Raw genomic sequence first — 15428 nt, forward strand, 5'->3', positions numbered from 1 at the left:
CCCCCCTCCAGCCACTTGTTTTGCGGTGTGAGGCTGACCAAAGGGAAATTGCCAGTTGCAAGAACCGCTTTCGCACCCCGATCTTTAACAATATCTTTTATTTGTTTTAAGGGCAAAAAGATGGACAAAAACGTTCCATGGGAGCCGTGTCGGAGCAGGGAGCGGTGTCCTGCTATTGCCACCTCGTGGGCCCTTGCAGCAATAACCAGGTAACCCACTGCACGCTTTTTAGTGGCATGAGCACTCACACAGGAGTTTTCCTTCCTCACTCCCCCCTGCAGCATGCACACACCAGCAGTGCTGCTCGGGGCTTTTCAAAGGGAGCTAGGAACCAGGAGGAAGGCCCGAGGCGTGTTCACTTCCCATATATGAGGCGTTTTCTCCTGTTCCCTGTGCTGTTTGCCGTGCCCTGGCGACCAACCATGCCATTTGCTGTGTGTTTTGCACTTCCACCTACACTTCTAGTATGCAGCAGCACAGGGGGGCATCCATTCCCATGGCAGGAAGCAAAATCTGCTCTGATGTGTTAACTGAAGAAACCTGGAGGTTTCCCTGTGCTCTGCAGTGCATTAGAGAGCAGGAATTAGTCCTCCTCTCGCTGACATGCAATGGAAGGAGCGCGGCCCTTCCATGACACAGGACAAGGAGTCAGCCACAGGCTGGCTGCGGGGACTCTGCGTCTCTCAGGCTATGGGGCTAACCTCACAAGGCATGGCTGAGCTCTGACATTTGCTTTGGATCAGTCCCTAAGTGTTAAAAGAAATTAAAAGAAAAATCAAAAAAAATCATTGCCCACAAGAGACAGAGCAGCCGTATTTGTCCTGGAACATAGTATGGGTTATAGGGTAGTCCTTCAGGCAAAGGGGCTATACCTGTAGTGTCCTTTTCTCTGCTCAAGTGCCATCTTTGTGAGATCCAAAAAGTTCGAATGGGAAAAAAAGCTCCAAACACACAACTGCTGCCTGACCTCACTGCCTCTTGCAACAGGGAAATGTGTGAAACATTCTTTGGTTGCTGAATAATTGCTCCTTTGAAATAACAAAGGAACTAGGTAGGATTTGCACAGCCTGATAAGATTTAGCACAACCTGATAAGATTTTGCTCCTGCTTCCCATGGATTCTTCTTCTAAAATACTGGAACTTTTCGTGCATTACATGTAGCCTGTGACACAACCAAGAGACTTGACCGTATAAATTAGCACTAGAAAGGCCTTTTAGCAGCTTTCTTCTATAGCAGCTCTTCGTTATAGAAAGCAAACACAGAACTCTTCTGGGAGTTCATCTAGGACCCTACGGGAGTCCTGGTCAGTCAGGAAAAGCACCCTAAAAGCTGAACCCCCCCATGGACCCTCACTTCCATACCAGGAACTTTCTAAAGGAGTGTGAGAGCAGGCGGACTTTCTGCCCAGGTTTCCCAAATCCTGCTGCCTTTGCTGCTGTGTGGTAACTCATTGCCTGGGCTCAGTCTGAAACTGCTACTGCTCGGGGAAAAGGAGTTTTCCTGGCTACAGAGAGTTCATCGCAGCTAAAGCTGGCCTGGGCTGCTTCGAAAGGGCTGGTCTGCAGCGTTACTGAACTACCGCCTTGTTCCTCCTTCTCTTGGGGCTTTTTTTCTCCCTGTTACTGCTTCACTTTGTGACTCTTTTCAACCTTTTTGCTTCAGTTTCTATGTCTTGTCTGTCTCTGCTCCCTTTTCTCCTCAGGCTCAGCAGCCATCTCTCGCTTGCACACTAAGATATTGTGATAACCACAGCTCATCGTTTGCCTCTTCCTGGAAACCTGGGCCTCGGGTCACAGGTTTACCTTCAATGGCAGCTTTTGCTGAGATTTTGACTGGTGCAGCCTGGAGATACGTGCCGTTCGGGCAGAGACAAAGGCAGAGCTGTGTTAGGTGGGTGGCATGTAGACAGGAGATCTTACTTCCCGGGGAGGATTTTGCCCTGGGCTACAGGAGGGGGAAACGCTGGGATTGTGCCCCTGATGGCTGGAGAATGCAGGTATTTCTGTACGGCAGTGCCGTGCCGCCGTTATCCCTTCATCCAGTCACTTGAAGTCTGGATCCAGTTCTCATCAGCATCGTGGGAAAAGCTCCAGTGAACTTCAGTGGGAATTTAATCATCTATTTCACTGCGCAATTTTAACTATTTTTTTTTAAACCAGCTTCTTTTGTGTTAGGAAAAATATGGACTTTCCAGCACCTGAAACAACTGCCTGGGAGCTGTTTCTTCCCACCCCAGCTCAAAGCACAGCAATATTCTATGGCTACAGTGGCATGCTTCTTGCACTTCAAAGTCACTGTGGATAGGGTTTATACTTGTTATTCCACTTAATGTTTCTGACTTTGAAATGATTATGGGGTCTCCTCTGAATGCTTTATGGGGTAACAAAACTCCAGAAGAACAGGGCTCTTTCCAGCTGAATAAATAGAAGATATTTTCATAAATCTTCAGACTATTGGAACATCAACAACATTATCCTACATGGATTGTTATGACTTTGTATTTGCAGAATCATATGTTGAAGCTTAGACCTGTGTCTTCAGCCTTGTCTTCTATTAAGCTAGAAACTTCAAATAATCCTACAGGGGCTACTTCAGTTATATAAACTCCCAGAGCCTCTGTGCTCAGCCATGGCGAACATTACATTGCTTTGATCACCTCCGTTTCCTTGACTGGGACTCCCATTCTTTGACAAGGGATTGACATCAGGGCTTTCACCTTCTTTCTGCTGCTTATGTTCTGCTTATGTTAACTCCTGTAAACCACAAGTAGCACTGTGCAGAAATGTGGAGACAGAGTGAGACTGCTCCCCCTAAAGAGCTGGAGAAAGCCGCCTTTAAATGACTTTTTCATACCTACCACAGGAGAAGCCTGTGCGATGAGCTGGCCAAAGCCTCTGCTGACTTTTCTTCTCCTTATTTGTGACGGAAAGGTCAGCTCCATCTATGGTGCCAGTCACTCGCGTGCTCCTTTGCTGTCTGACACACATTGGTTACTCTCTGTCCTCTACAGCACGGGCATCAGGTAGATTTTGTAATTCATGAGCAGAAATTACGCTCTCGGTGGGAATACAGATGTCCCGTGCGGCCTTCAGCAAGTCAGAGGTGTTTATCTTTCTGAACGCTAGGTCCTCACCTCAGGCAGCCAAAGCTGGAACCCTCTGGGCAGGAACCAAAAGCCTGGCTCCACATAGCACAGATAGAGCAGGAGGGAGCCCATAAAACTTACTGGAAAATGAGCACAGACACTTTCGGTGATTTTGAACATGACCAATGGAATCAGCTCAGAGATGCATTCTTGGCTCATTTGCTGCTCCACATCGAAGGCTCCCAGCTCCTGGGCAGCCAACAGCCATCACACCAACTCTCTTCGGCTTTTTTACAACCGGGCTGTGTTCTGATTCTCAGCATGGACTTTCATTTCTGCCCGCTGATTATCTCTTGTTCTTCTAACCCACAGCTGGGGGAAGTGCCTGTGGAGATGGTGTTTTTCTTTCTAAATCAGCAAGATTTTATTTTATTATTATTTTTCTTCACAGTTTGCAAGTTGCTTGTAGCCAAAACTCACAGATCCCTGTTCGATTTGTTTTCTATCTATTCTTACTCATAAGCTTAAAAAACGAATTTGGATAATAATAAAACCAAAGTATTTTGCTGCAGTTCATTATTTGCGTTTAAACACCTTCCCTCACATTTGTCTGGAAACAGAGGCCTGGGAAGAGAAGTCAGAACTCCTGTGCTCTTCCCAACTAGGTGGGCAGAAATGGAAAGAGTAAGAAATATGGAACAGCTTTTCAGCTGATACAAATCATCATAGGTCCCTCACTTTCAGTAGATCTTTCCTGTTTTATCAGCTTAAGTTCCATTCCTGAGCTATCTAACTGTGCTTACGACCATGCATTTAGGTTGTAATCCCACAGCCTAATCTAACTGGGTGGTAGCACCTCACACTGTGCATGGACATAAGCACTCCTGGGGGAAAAAAGAAAAAAAAAAGAATCATCTCTGATTATCTCTGCATTTGCATGTTAATCTAGTACTTCTCAATACACAACTTCAAAATCATTTTTATTATGCACAACAAAAAACGTGAGTAACAACACAAAAACGCGTTGGCATTTTAGAGTAACTCCTAATGTACACAGGATCACTTCTGAGTACTTCAGTGAAAGCATAAATCTTGAATAGTCCAAATGATGGGTGATACAGACATTAAATTTGCTTTCTCTCCATTTATGAATTGTCCAGGAAAAAAAAATAAATCTCAAATTTACCTGTAATTAAAACATCATTTGGCAAATGTCTCTTGCTGTGCTATAAGAGTTAACACACTCACACTGTTTGCTCTAAGGTGGCGAAGTTTGACTTGCTGTGCATCCTGCAAACTTGTTCTTAATCTCTGACCTGCCAAGACAGAAATCCCATACAACAGCACTCGCTGTTACCCTTTAAAAGGGGATGGATTGTCCAGTTGTCAACCATTCCTTCTAGGGAGGGAATGGAAAGCAGAGAGGAGAACACTGCCCGGCAGTGAAACCAAGGAAATCCTTACACAGACATTATTTTAAAAAAAGATTTTATTTATAGTGTGTAGCATATCTGACTGGACAAATTCAGTGGCATTAAGAACAAAAAAAGATAACTATACGGAATGATACAAACTGACAAAGTGAGTTCTGTGGAGTAAAGGAGATCTGCAAATCAAATCCAGAGTAGATTGGTAAATCTGTATGGTAAACAGGCATAGAGGTGGCAGAGTAAACACCGACAGGAATATCTGAACAAAATTCAGAGGAATTACATGGAACAGAAGTTTCTGCTGTTTCTAATGGGCTAGAACTTCATTTTCAGTCTATAATTCTATCATAAATATTTTGGCATGGTCAAAGTGACAGCAAAATCAAGTACACAGCGTCAAAGCATTAAAGCAGGACCCGCTTTGTGAAACGGTGAAAATGATGCATTACTCTGTCACCTTGTGCTCACATGCGCTACCTCCAGTCATTTTGCACTTGCACGTTGAGACACTAATCATTTTTTTAAAAATGTCAAAGGCACTGAATAGACTGAAAACCTCAGAGCACTGTGGCGTTAGTTCCTTTAGCATGAGCTGTGTTCCCCACAACCTCAGCTTCTTGTTCCTGAGTTTCTGTAAGTTTGTAGTGGAAAATGAAGTGCGTAACTTTGGGAATGACAAATGTGATGTTAACACAGGACACGTGTCCAGTCCAGCTGTGACAATCTGTTCCCACTTCTTTCTGTGCTGTGTGTGTTTATCCCTGTACCTACATAACAGTACCTGATGGTTTATGTTGAAAATTTTTATGTCTCATTGCTTGGCCACTAGATTAACCCCCTGGAATGGCCTTCCTTGACCTTCTTACCTTCCGTACCCCCTAACTGCAATGTCACATAGTTACTTGTTTACTGAACTTAGTCATAATCTTCGTCTTCAGGACATTTCCTTCCATATTCTTCTGTACTAACCCAATACATGCCTCAACATTTTACGTTTGAAGGTATTTATCTGCCTTTTACTCTTCCTTTAAGACCCTAGTTTCACAATGATTTAAAACAACAGGTCTTGTAATTACGTTGGATATCTGCAATCCAAAATTTTACCTAGGCAAAACTCCAGCAGAGATAATTGGCTTCAGCGGGAGACTTGTCCAAGCAGGAAGGGCAGGATTTGGCCTCAATGAGACTGTAAATTCCAGCTTAAAACTCAGTAGTTGTTCAGAGGCTTGCTCCTGTGACAGCGTCATTCTTCATGTTTCCTTTCATGAATTCCTTTCCTATTCACAGCAAAAAAACTTACTGGCATCAAAATCAAATGATAATACCCTGGCCATCTCCCCAAATCCCGCTAGGTCTTGTAGAAAGCGTTCTTGTCTCCACTGCTTTTAAAGGGAGCGTAAAGCCTCCACGATGGTTCTACATTTTCTCAGGGAAAGGCAGTTCTTTTCATGTATGCAATAAACAGGGCCCGATAAGCAGCTGTGACCCTGCCAAACTTACCACTTGCTTTAGATGATGTAATAAGTACTTACACTTCCAATAAATCCACACTGCAGTATTTAAGGTATCCTCTACAGCTGTATATGGAAACACGCAACAACTATGGAGGGAATTCTGCCTGCTCAGCACGAGCAGCACCACTTAACTACAAGCACTGGCACAGGACTCCCCTCCTGCCACTGCACAGTTCCCAGCCTTCTCAGAAGCACACACCGTACTCCTCTCGGTGTAATTGCCTTTGTGGTAAATGCAAAGATCTGGGGTATTACGTGGTCCACAATGGAAGTAAAAAATTAAACACAGCCTAGATCAACAGCTGGAGAGACCGGACGTAGATATTTTAATGCCGCTAGCCTCCCTTACAAAGTACTCCTACACTTTTTGTAACTGTGCAGAAAACACTTTTTTCTTCATATCTGAGGTCCCAAACACTTCCCATTCTTTCAAATGCTTTGGTCGCTGAATTACATCCTGCTTTGCCAAGGAAATCTTGAGAAAAAAAGTCAGCCATATAGTGCTTCCTGAAGGTCACCGAGTTCCTGCCTGAGCAGCCCTAAGGGGAAAAGAGTCTTTCCGAACCAACAGCTCTGCACCGAGGATGTTTTAGCAGTGGTCCCCCTGGTCTTTATCAAGCTGCTGGATTTAGTTCACCAGATGATCTCAGCTACCACAGAACCACACGGAGAGCTTCCAACCTGTAAAACTTATGACAAATCATTTAGGACCTTGGGAGATAAACGCATCTGGAATTGAGATGGGCACTGCGCTGTTTAAAAGATCCAGGCTCTCCTTGGAAAGTGCCAGGACTAAAAATGCTGCTATACTAGCATTAGAACAAAGGTGCCAGCTCATGAAGCACGTTTGGTAAGAGGAGGTTCTTCCACTTCTTATGGCCCTAACACTGCTATGTGGTCTCAGCCCCATGCTCACATCCACATTTGGCTCTAGCTGATGTCATTCACTGCTTTCAGAAAGTGCTGTGTGTTCATTTGATATCAGAACCTGTATTTCCATCTCTGCTCTTTCATTCTTAATCTTCTGGGCTGTAGATGTGTCAGGATCCAGGAGGTTCAGCAGTGTTAAAGGCAAATAAGAAGCACAAAAGAACCTGTGAGAGGACCCAATTTTAATTCACTATTTTCCCTCCGCACTGCACCTTCTGTTCTAACAGCGGGCCTACAGCCAAAATGACTGAGATTAAAGACATTTTTGAAACCTGGAGCTCAGGGGAGAATTGTGGCTGATTCTTGTGATTTTCTTGACTGGTAAATCTCAAAACTGGTAAATCTCTTGACTGGTAAATCTCCAAACACAGTATTTGAACTGTCTATCATACAGCAAGCATACTTTGGATGTAAAGAATACTACTGCTGTGAAGCAAGCTCTTCAGAAGCAAATAGCTCGACTTCCTCCACGTTAGCTTCAACTGGCCTCCAGAACATGAGATCTAACTTGCAAAAAATAGCCATTTTGATGAGGTTTTAAATCAAAGAGTAGAGACTACAATGCTAGTCGTTGTACACCACTGTCAATTTTTGCCATATTGAGTAATTTTGTTTCCTAATGGAGTTCACGCTACCTACCTACCATGAAACACCTATGAATGAAACTGCTTGGTGAAATATGTCTTATATCAGATCGAAAAGCCATGTTAGAATCAACACTAAATGACCTGACACTTTCACCTTGTTAAGCCCTGTAAGTGGCGCAGTCAGTGTGCCCAAACACCTTTTCAAACATTAAGCAACTATTCAGAAAGTGGGCCATTAACACATTTTGTCATGTTATGCAATTTTTGCCTCTCCTGTAAGCTGGGCTTTTTTCCAGGTCCAGTAGCCAACAATAAATCAATCACAGTCTCTCATAAGCCTTTTGACTTAAGTTCTATCCTGTAGGTTGGGTTAAAAACAGAGTGGAAATCACTGCAGGAGGTGGGACGGGAGGGGGCTACTGGTGACTGCTGTTTAGGAGATGTTTGCTTGACCCACAGCCGTTCTTATTGCCATTCTTTGTGTACTCCTCTTCATTATCCGTAACAGAATCTTCTTCTTCTTCATCGCTCCGGTCGTCTTTCAAGTCCTGTGGAGAACAAAGCACCGTGAGCACATTCTATACTTGCAGCACTTACTGTCAGGTAAGTTACCAGATTGCTGTTATCAGCGCAGTGCAGACCTCGTCTGGGCTATGGATGCCAGACGAGCAAGTTATTTATTTTTAACATGAACTGGGTATCCGGATCTTTACAATGACTTTGAAGAAACAGCCAGTTAATTAGTCAGGTGCTTTCATTTGTAATTGCAAGATGAAAAGATGGTACATAAAAGTTTCAGATAATGAGACATTCTGCCTCCTTGGAAATTCCCCATTGTCCTCTGAAGACAAAACTCTGTCCTCCGTTTCCCGCAGGAAACAGTGTGCGAAAGGAAGCAAATGAAAGGGGAACTCTGAACAAGAGACTATCAGAACTGCCCCCCCAAACCACCTCCCAAGAAGATGGGGGCTGACATCCAAGGACAGGCCAGTTAACACCACTTTAATCTTGCAGAACCTGATGTTCTTTAGACAAAATTGCATCCACGACCCTGGCCCAGTCATTTGACCTCTTCTTGCTTGTTTCTGCTTTCCCTTGGAAAGCATTAATAGTAATCTCTGGGTGCTGTGGGATTAATTAACAATTGCAAAGTGCAGGGAAGATTAAAAGAATATTGTACAAAAGCTAAATATGATGAATACGTTCACTCAGACACAGTCACTGAGACAGGTATAAACCAAACAGTGACTGATTTTGCTAGCTTGTCCCCATATTAACATCACTCAGAGAGATGTACCAACTCCAAAATACTATTTCTTGCCCAAAGTTGTATAAATCACATCAACATTTGCAAAGAGAAGGCTACATCTCTATACATCTATGGTATACATCTCGGATACATCATCCTGCTAAGGGAATTGCCAGGGAGGAGGGAATGGTTGCTTCATTGGCAGGGATGAAAGGGGGATCCAAAGATGTCTGCCCGTGAGAAAATCCCTTCCCACCTCTATAGGAACAGCTTCTAACATTTGACAATCATAGTTCCTCCCCAAACAATCAAACATGGCACTTTCTGAGCAATGTTTCCACAACACGGAGAAAAGATATTGTGTCTACCCAGGTATTGCACAGCAAACCTTAGGGAGAGAGAAGATAAATGTGTGCTGTTTGGCATGGTACAGAAAATGTACCATTCCTCCCTTTTATTTCTCACTTCCTACCATAACATGAGACCCTACAATGTGCTCAGGACTTTGCTTCAATCAAGGCTTTGGCATTAAAACTCAAACATCTCAGCTAGCCTATCCTGAATACAATGCGGTGTTTTAATGTGCACAACGCTCCAGGGCAAAAGAGACACACAGCATCATCTTGTTGATTTGGGGCTTAGCACCTGATAGACTCACAAGAAGCCCTCTAGTTTTTGTACTATAAGAGATGGGCAATAGTCATTCCCTCTCCAGTATCTCATTATTTAATAGATAACCTCTCACTTAAAGTCATGAGTTTCTGTGGAGCTGGGGATCAAAACCTGGCCCCTCACACCTTGGCTGACAATTTATTAGCACCAGAGCATCCAGCGTATTAATGGGAACTCACAAAGTTTCACAACCAGCTGTTGGTGGTATCAACGTTCACACGTTGAGGACTGCAGCTATCGTGGTGTCTTTTTGTAACGCGAGGGTGCTTGGCCTTCAGGGCCGTCTGCTGAGGGACAGGAGGCTTTTCTTCATAGCAGGGCAAGCCGCCCCAGAGCCGTGTGCTGGATCTGACAGGTACGTCAGCCCTCGTGCAGACAATCTGCAGGCTGCCTGTACAGCCGCACCGGGGACCATTCCTTCATGGATAAATTTGTTTTCCATGTCGGCTGCCTGGACCTCAACTAAACAGGCACAGGCAGCATGCTCTTCTGGCGCCCGGAGCAGTGTGCCAAGGTCACGGATGAGATGCAGAAAGGAGAAACCAGTGTTGTTCCTCCTCGTCCTGTGTCTGCTCTCTGAATGAACCAGCAGCTCTTAGCCTGCTGGTCTGGGGGTCTTTCTTAAGCACAAAATTCATGCAGATAAATTAAAGGACAGCTCAGTACTAACTCATCCAATTGCAATCTCATATCCCTTTATATATTACTTTTCTAGTACAACATATAGGACTAGAAAGAAAATTAAAGATTAAACTCTGTCTCATCAGAAAATATAAACCTCCTGGAGCTTTTCTTTTGCTTTTTCCCTAACAATGTACAAAGGGTATCAAAACAAGCAAATCTTATTGTAAATACTGTAAAATAAACTTGGCATGCCATCAGTTAGAGAAAAGGAAAGACAGCCTTTCCCACACGATTTATGAGGTTCTGCATCTTTCAGATCACCTCTGTTGCTCCTGGTGGTTTTGTAATTTGTATTTGCAGTTAAAGACAAATGCTTGGGCGGGGACGGGGGAAGAGGAGTAGGTGTTACATTTTTGCCACCAGAAATGTTTCTGAAAAAAGTGCAAAATCAAACCACAATACAGCCTGCGATGTAGGATCTGCTGCACCCACGGAAAGTACTCATCTACTTGAGCAGTGAGGCTGAAAACATGGAGAAGGACGGGGGAGGAGAGCTGTTGTGCTCCTTGTGAATGGCCTTGGAGTCAGTGACATTCATGAGCACATATTTCATTTTGTGCGCCTTGTTGGTGGACCTCAGACGTTGATGGTCCTCAAGCATATGCTTGACAACAGCTGGCAATCTGCGTTCCTTTGAATGGCTGCTGATAATGACATCAGCTCCTGTTTTCTAGGGGAACAAGCTGGCAGTTCCAGCATGGAAGGGGAAGCTCGGACAGGATTCGCTTCCCAGTTTTAATGTTGCAAAATTAGATGGTCTGATAAAAGGCACTATGTGTAGTAATCGAAAAACTTGCGTTACCTTCCAGCACACTGGAAATCCTTGTATTTGAGATAACATCTTACATATTTTGAAGAAGCAGAAGTTACATTTCTTTGTAGGCTGTAACAATCATTATAGAGCAAATTTGCTTTTATCTTGGAAAGAGTGCTACTTCTGAATCCTGATACGGATCAAGAAGAAATGCTGCTAAATCAAATCTAAGTTTTTACTATCTGTTTAATCATGAACCTACTTCGTGACTGAGTGCCTCTAAAAATCGTTGCTTTAGAAGAGTCTGGCTGTTTTTTCTAGCTTTTTTAAGTGACAGGAATGCAACAGAAGTTACAACAGAACTTTGAATAGCTACAGTTTCATCTGTAACTGGAAAACCAAATAAACCTCCCTTTGCAACTGTTTAATATACAATTATAAGCATATTAAGAAATAAAAAATGAAGTTTTTGTCTCTGATAACTTTCACGTTCCAAGGATGGCAATATATATAGCATTTCTAGGATTTTTCCCTTCTTCAGTATCAAGATGTTTTCTCTGACATTCTCACATCATAAGTTATAGTTGTGTTTTCCAACTCAAAGACTCTCTGCTTACTGTCCCTGAGCAACAACAGATGAATATACTATCAGAAACGCAAGAACTGGCAAACTGTAAATGCAACTGAGGCCATCATTAATACTCAACGCTTTGGTTTAATGGCATCAGCTGAATTTATTATACTTGAGACAGTTTGGGGGTAACAGACAAAATGGAGATGTGTATATTTTATGTTCTGGATGACTAACCAATTTAATCTTTCTAAATGGATGAATGGTTTCAGGGTTTATGAGAAGCAACACTAATGCTATAAAGTCTGCAAGAGAGCCATTTGTAGTGAAGCCAAAGCCGCAAACTTTTATAATCTTTTTTCCTTTTGTTTAACCCTTCCACCTGCTGCTCAGTCTGCCTCTTTTAGTTAAATGAACCGTATATGTTAAGGTAGTTTTGGCTTCTTGCATTTCACTACTGTTCGAATTTTTATCATTCAAGTGATTAGTGCTGCATCTTATTACATGAACAAAGACCTTCCGAGAGACTTCATCAAGGAAAAAGACTTCTTGAAATTACGAGAAGCAAACTTCAGAGGCCACTTCCCAGCCTCCTGTAAGCAGACAAACATTGGTCAAATATCCATCTAAACTAACAGCACATTTCTCCTAACTGGGCAAGTGTGTCTCAATAAAGCACTCAGAAATCACTTCCCTCTTGACAAGCCTTTGGGCTGCACTCTTTCTACTTCAGCTGATGCGAACACTGGGAGAAAGACGTGGCTGTGCTGGAAGGCAGACAAGTGCTAGTTTCCTGTTCCTGCGTGCTGGTGGTAACATCTCATCCTGACACTCACTGGTGGAGAAATGGACTGGGCAGACACCGCCCTTCTTCTCCTGCTCCACTTCACTGGGGCACGTGGCACCGTTATCCGTAGGGATGCTGCGGTAGCAGCACAGCCATAGCTTTTTATCTGCTACTCGGTAGTTAAAGTGGAAAGTGCAAGAGCAGAGGGAAAGGCAGTGCCAAACAGTATTAAAAAACAGGCAAAAATATATTGTAGCAACGTAGATTGATCCTATAAACACTGAGGAAGCGTTAGCAACATGCCTTCTACATACTCAGAAGGGGAAGGGCACTTGCTAGCAAAACGTATTGTTAGCTCAATGTGGCACAGTGCCGATTGTCAAGTTGAGATCTCAAAATGTAAGCTGTTACTGTAATGACATGCTCCAAAACAGAAATACCCACTGAGGCATCGTAGAGAAAAAGAATCTGGCTGACCTTCACCCTTTCAAGGGAAATTCAGACCTGAGCAGAAGAGGTTTCTGCAGGGAAGTTTGATTACTACGTTTGTTTCATCATTCAGCTTCCAATCCAGCTTCTCGTTGACAAAAGCACACACTTTCTGAGACATGCAATAACTTCATCTGGCATTATGAAAGTAGTAGCCTAGTCTTTGCTTTACATATTCATGGTGTCAGTTTGGGAGTACGGTGGTGGGGGGATGTTTGTGCATCTCCTCTTTCAGCTAAACAGAAGAGAGGATCATAGAATCATAGAAAAATTAAGGTTGGAAAAGACCTTCAAAATCATCTGGTCCAACCATTCCCCTACCACCAATGTCACCCACTAAGCCATGTCCCCAAGCACCACATCCAGCCTTTCCTTGAACGCCCCCAGGGACGGTGACTCCACCACTTCCCTGGGCAACCTGTCCTAATGCCTGACCGCTCTTTCTGAGAAGGAATGCGTCCTAATTGTTTTAACTGTTGAAGAGTAGTGCTCTTTGCCCAACTCTTTGTTTTAATTGTTGAAGAGTAGGGGCGCGACGTTTCCATTTTTCCACTCACCACGGACATCGCCCGACTGCCAGGACTTTTCAGCTATGATGGAGAGAGGCTTGGCAACTCCATCAGCCAGTTCCCTCAGGACCCTGGGATGCATGCCATCAGGTCCCACGGACTTGTACCTGTTTAGATTCATCAGGTGGTCTCGAACGTGCTCTTCACTTACAGTGGGTGGGACTTTGACCCCCCAGCCTCCATCTGTGGGTTCAGGGAAATGAAAGACGTGGGAAGCCCGTCTACCAGTGCAGACGGAGGCAAAGAAGTTGCTGAGTACCTCAGCCTTCTCCATGGCTGTCATTACCAATTACTCAGATACAGAAACTCACTCTTAATATAAGAAATTAGCCACCTATAATCGCTCACACACTACTACTTTCACCCCTCGGTCTATTTTAACAAATGTTAAAGGCGCATGGTGGCCCCTGGGGACTCCTCCTGTCACCCCAGCGCAGCAGCCCAAAGGGAGCTGAGCCCTCCCTTGTGCTCTTCCTCGAGGCTCTGTGCAGAAGGGCTGCCACCTCTCGCACAAGGGCTGGCAGATGGGAAAGAAGCACTCACACAACCCCCGAGAATCGGCAAGAGTTCTTTATTGCCGGGTGTTTGGTGGCTCCAAGCTAATGCTTGCGATGGAGCCTGAGCGACGACGAGTAGGGAGCTCACCGGGCCCTGCTGAGAAGCTTTTGGTGTGCTCTGATGGCACAGAGCAAAGACTTGCCGGGGTAGTCCCAGGTCTGATGTGGCCGAGGTAGATCCACTTCCATGGGCTCCTCCACCTCTTCTTGTGGATCCACCTCCATGGGCTCCACGGTGTCAGGCAGGAGGACAAGCCAGTCCTTGCCTGGGACTGCCCACACGGGATGCCTCCCAGCAGCTATGTTCTCTGGCCACGGTGCCGAACCAGGGGGTCGCCCAGTGCCACGTTGAGGCCCCACGCCGCTGTCCGGCTCGTTTCCAGGCATGGATTCGACGCCGCCGTCTGTTTTCCGGCCGTGGCTGGGTCCCACGCTGTATTCTGGCCGGTAGGCACGCCTCTGCTCCCCACGGCTCTCCGCCTCACGCTCCCGCCTTCGCTCCACACCACCACTGCACCGCTGGTTAGGCCCAGGCCCCCTGCTGCTGGATGTCTGAGGGGCCGGCCTGCTCCCCACATCGCTGCGGTGCCAATGATATCGCTGATATCTGTCTGTGGGCCGGGCACCAGACGTCCCCCGGGCACTGGTGTCTTTTGTGCCGGAGGTGCCGTCCCTCTGCCCACGACACGTCTTCCTCTCGTTAGCTGCCATCCTTCTCGGTGCTTCCTCAGACCGCTTCGCTGTCCTCACACCGAGGGGGGCTGCCGCTCGCCTTGCTCCTTCTCTAGCCTTCTTCCTGCCGCGTGCGCTGGCTCTCAGAGGACCGAGTCGCTGAGCAAGTGGCGGGCCAGCTGCAGGGGGGCCTGCTTTATAGGGCCCGGGGCAAAGGCGGGGCAGCGGTGGCCACTGTGACCTCAGCGAGCCTCTGTGATGCCCACCACGAGTGGCCCAAAGGCAGCTGTGCTGGGAGCAGCCTGGAAGATGCCCTCACGTGGAGGAAGGAGGAGGGCTGGGGGGGCTGAGAGCTCCTTTTCTGGGGCTGGCTCCCCCAGGCCATTTGGCTTGCCAGAGAGAAAGGCTGCCCCGTGCAATCCTGCCTCAACCCGTTTTTCTTCAGATCTCCAAGGGTTAGAATCTCTTGTTAACAAAAGAAATTACATCTACTGGATTATTTCGTGTATTGTTTACAGACGCTGTGAATTTTCCTCTGGATCTATTAAAATTCTCAACTTCAACTATGTAAGCATCTGCAAATTTCATCACAAAGCTGTTTTCCTTTCCTTTGCATTAGGAGGCTACTCAAATTCAGCTCTAATGCTGTTCTTTCCAGTACTGCAGTCACTTTTCAATTGCGTGATACATGCCTGCTGCGCCTTACCACAGGCAGAAGTAGGCCAGAACAGCCTGTATTAGTTCAGGCTCCTTCTTGGTGCTGGGTCTGTGCAGGGGGTGGGAGACGATCAGACCAGCTGAGTTCAGCCGGGTACAACGCTGACTTCAGGTTTCTCAGCAGCACAAGGGGATTTCAATTTTGCCGCTGCCTGGGGAA

At 45.4% G+C, this 15428-nt stretch overlaps 1 protein-coding gene across 6 annotated transcripts in view; it reads right to left on the minus strand.

The window, feature by feature from the left end:
• Positions 1-4557: 4557 nt before the first annotated feature.
• CERS3 (ceramide synthase 3) overlaps positions 4558-15428 on the minus strand; it is a 54749-nt gene continuing 43878 nt past the window's right edge. For 5 of the 6 annotated variants that reach the window (XM_080607685.1, XM_080607683.1, XM_080607682.1 and 2 more), the window contains one exon: positions 4558-8095. In XM_080607685.1, coding sequence (XP_080463811.1) covers positions 7964-8095 — 132 coding nt within the window. In that variant the 3' untranslated portion in view covers positions 4558-7963. The other variant, XM_080607687.1, reaches the window with a different exon arrangement.

Source organism: Anser brachyrhynchus (assembly GCF_964034855.1).
Source record: "Anser brachyrhynchus genome assembly, chromosome: 11".
In the NCBI taxonomy this organism is placed as follows: domain Eukaryota; kingdom Metazoa; phylum Chordata; class Aves; order Anseriformes; family Anatidae; genus Anser; species Anser brachyrhynchus.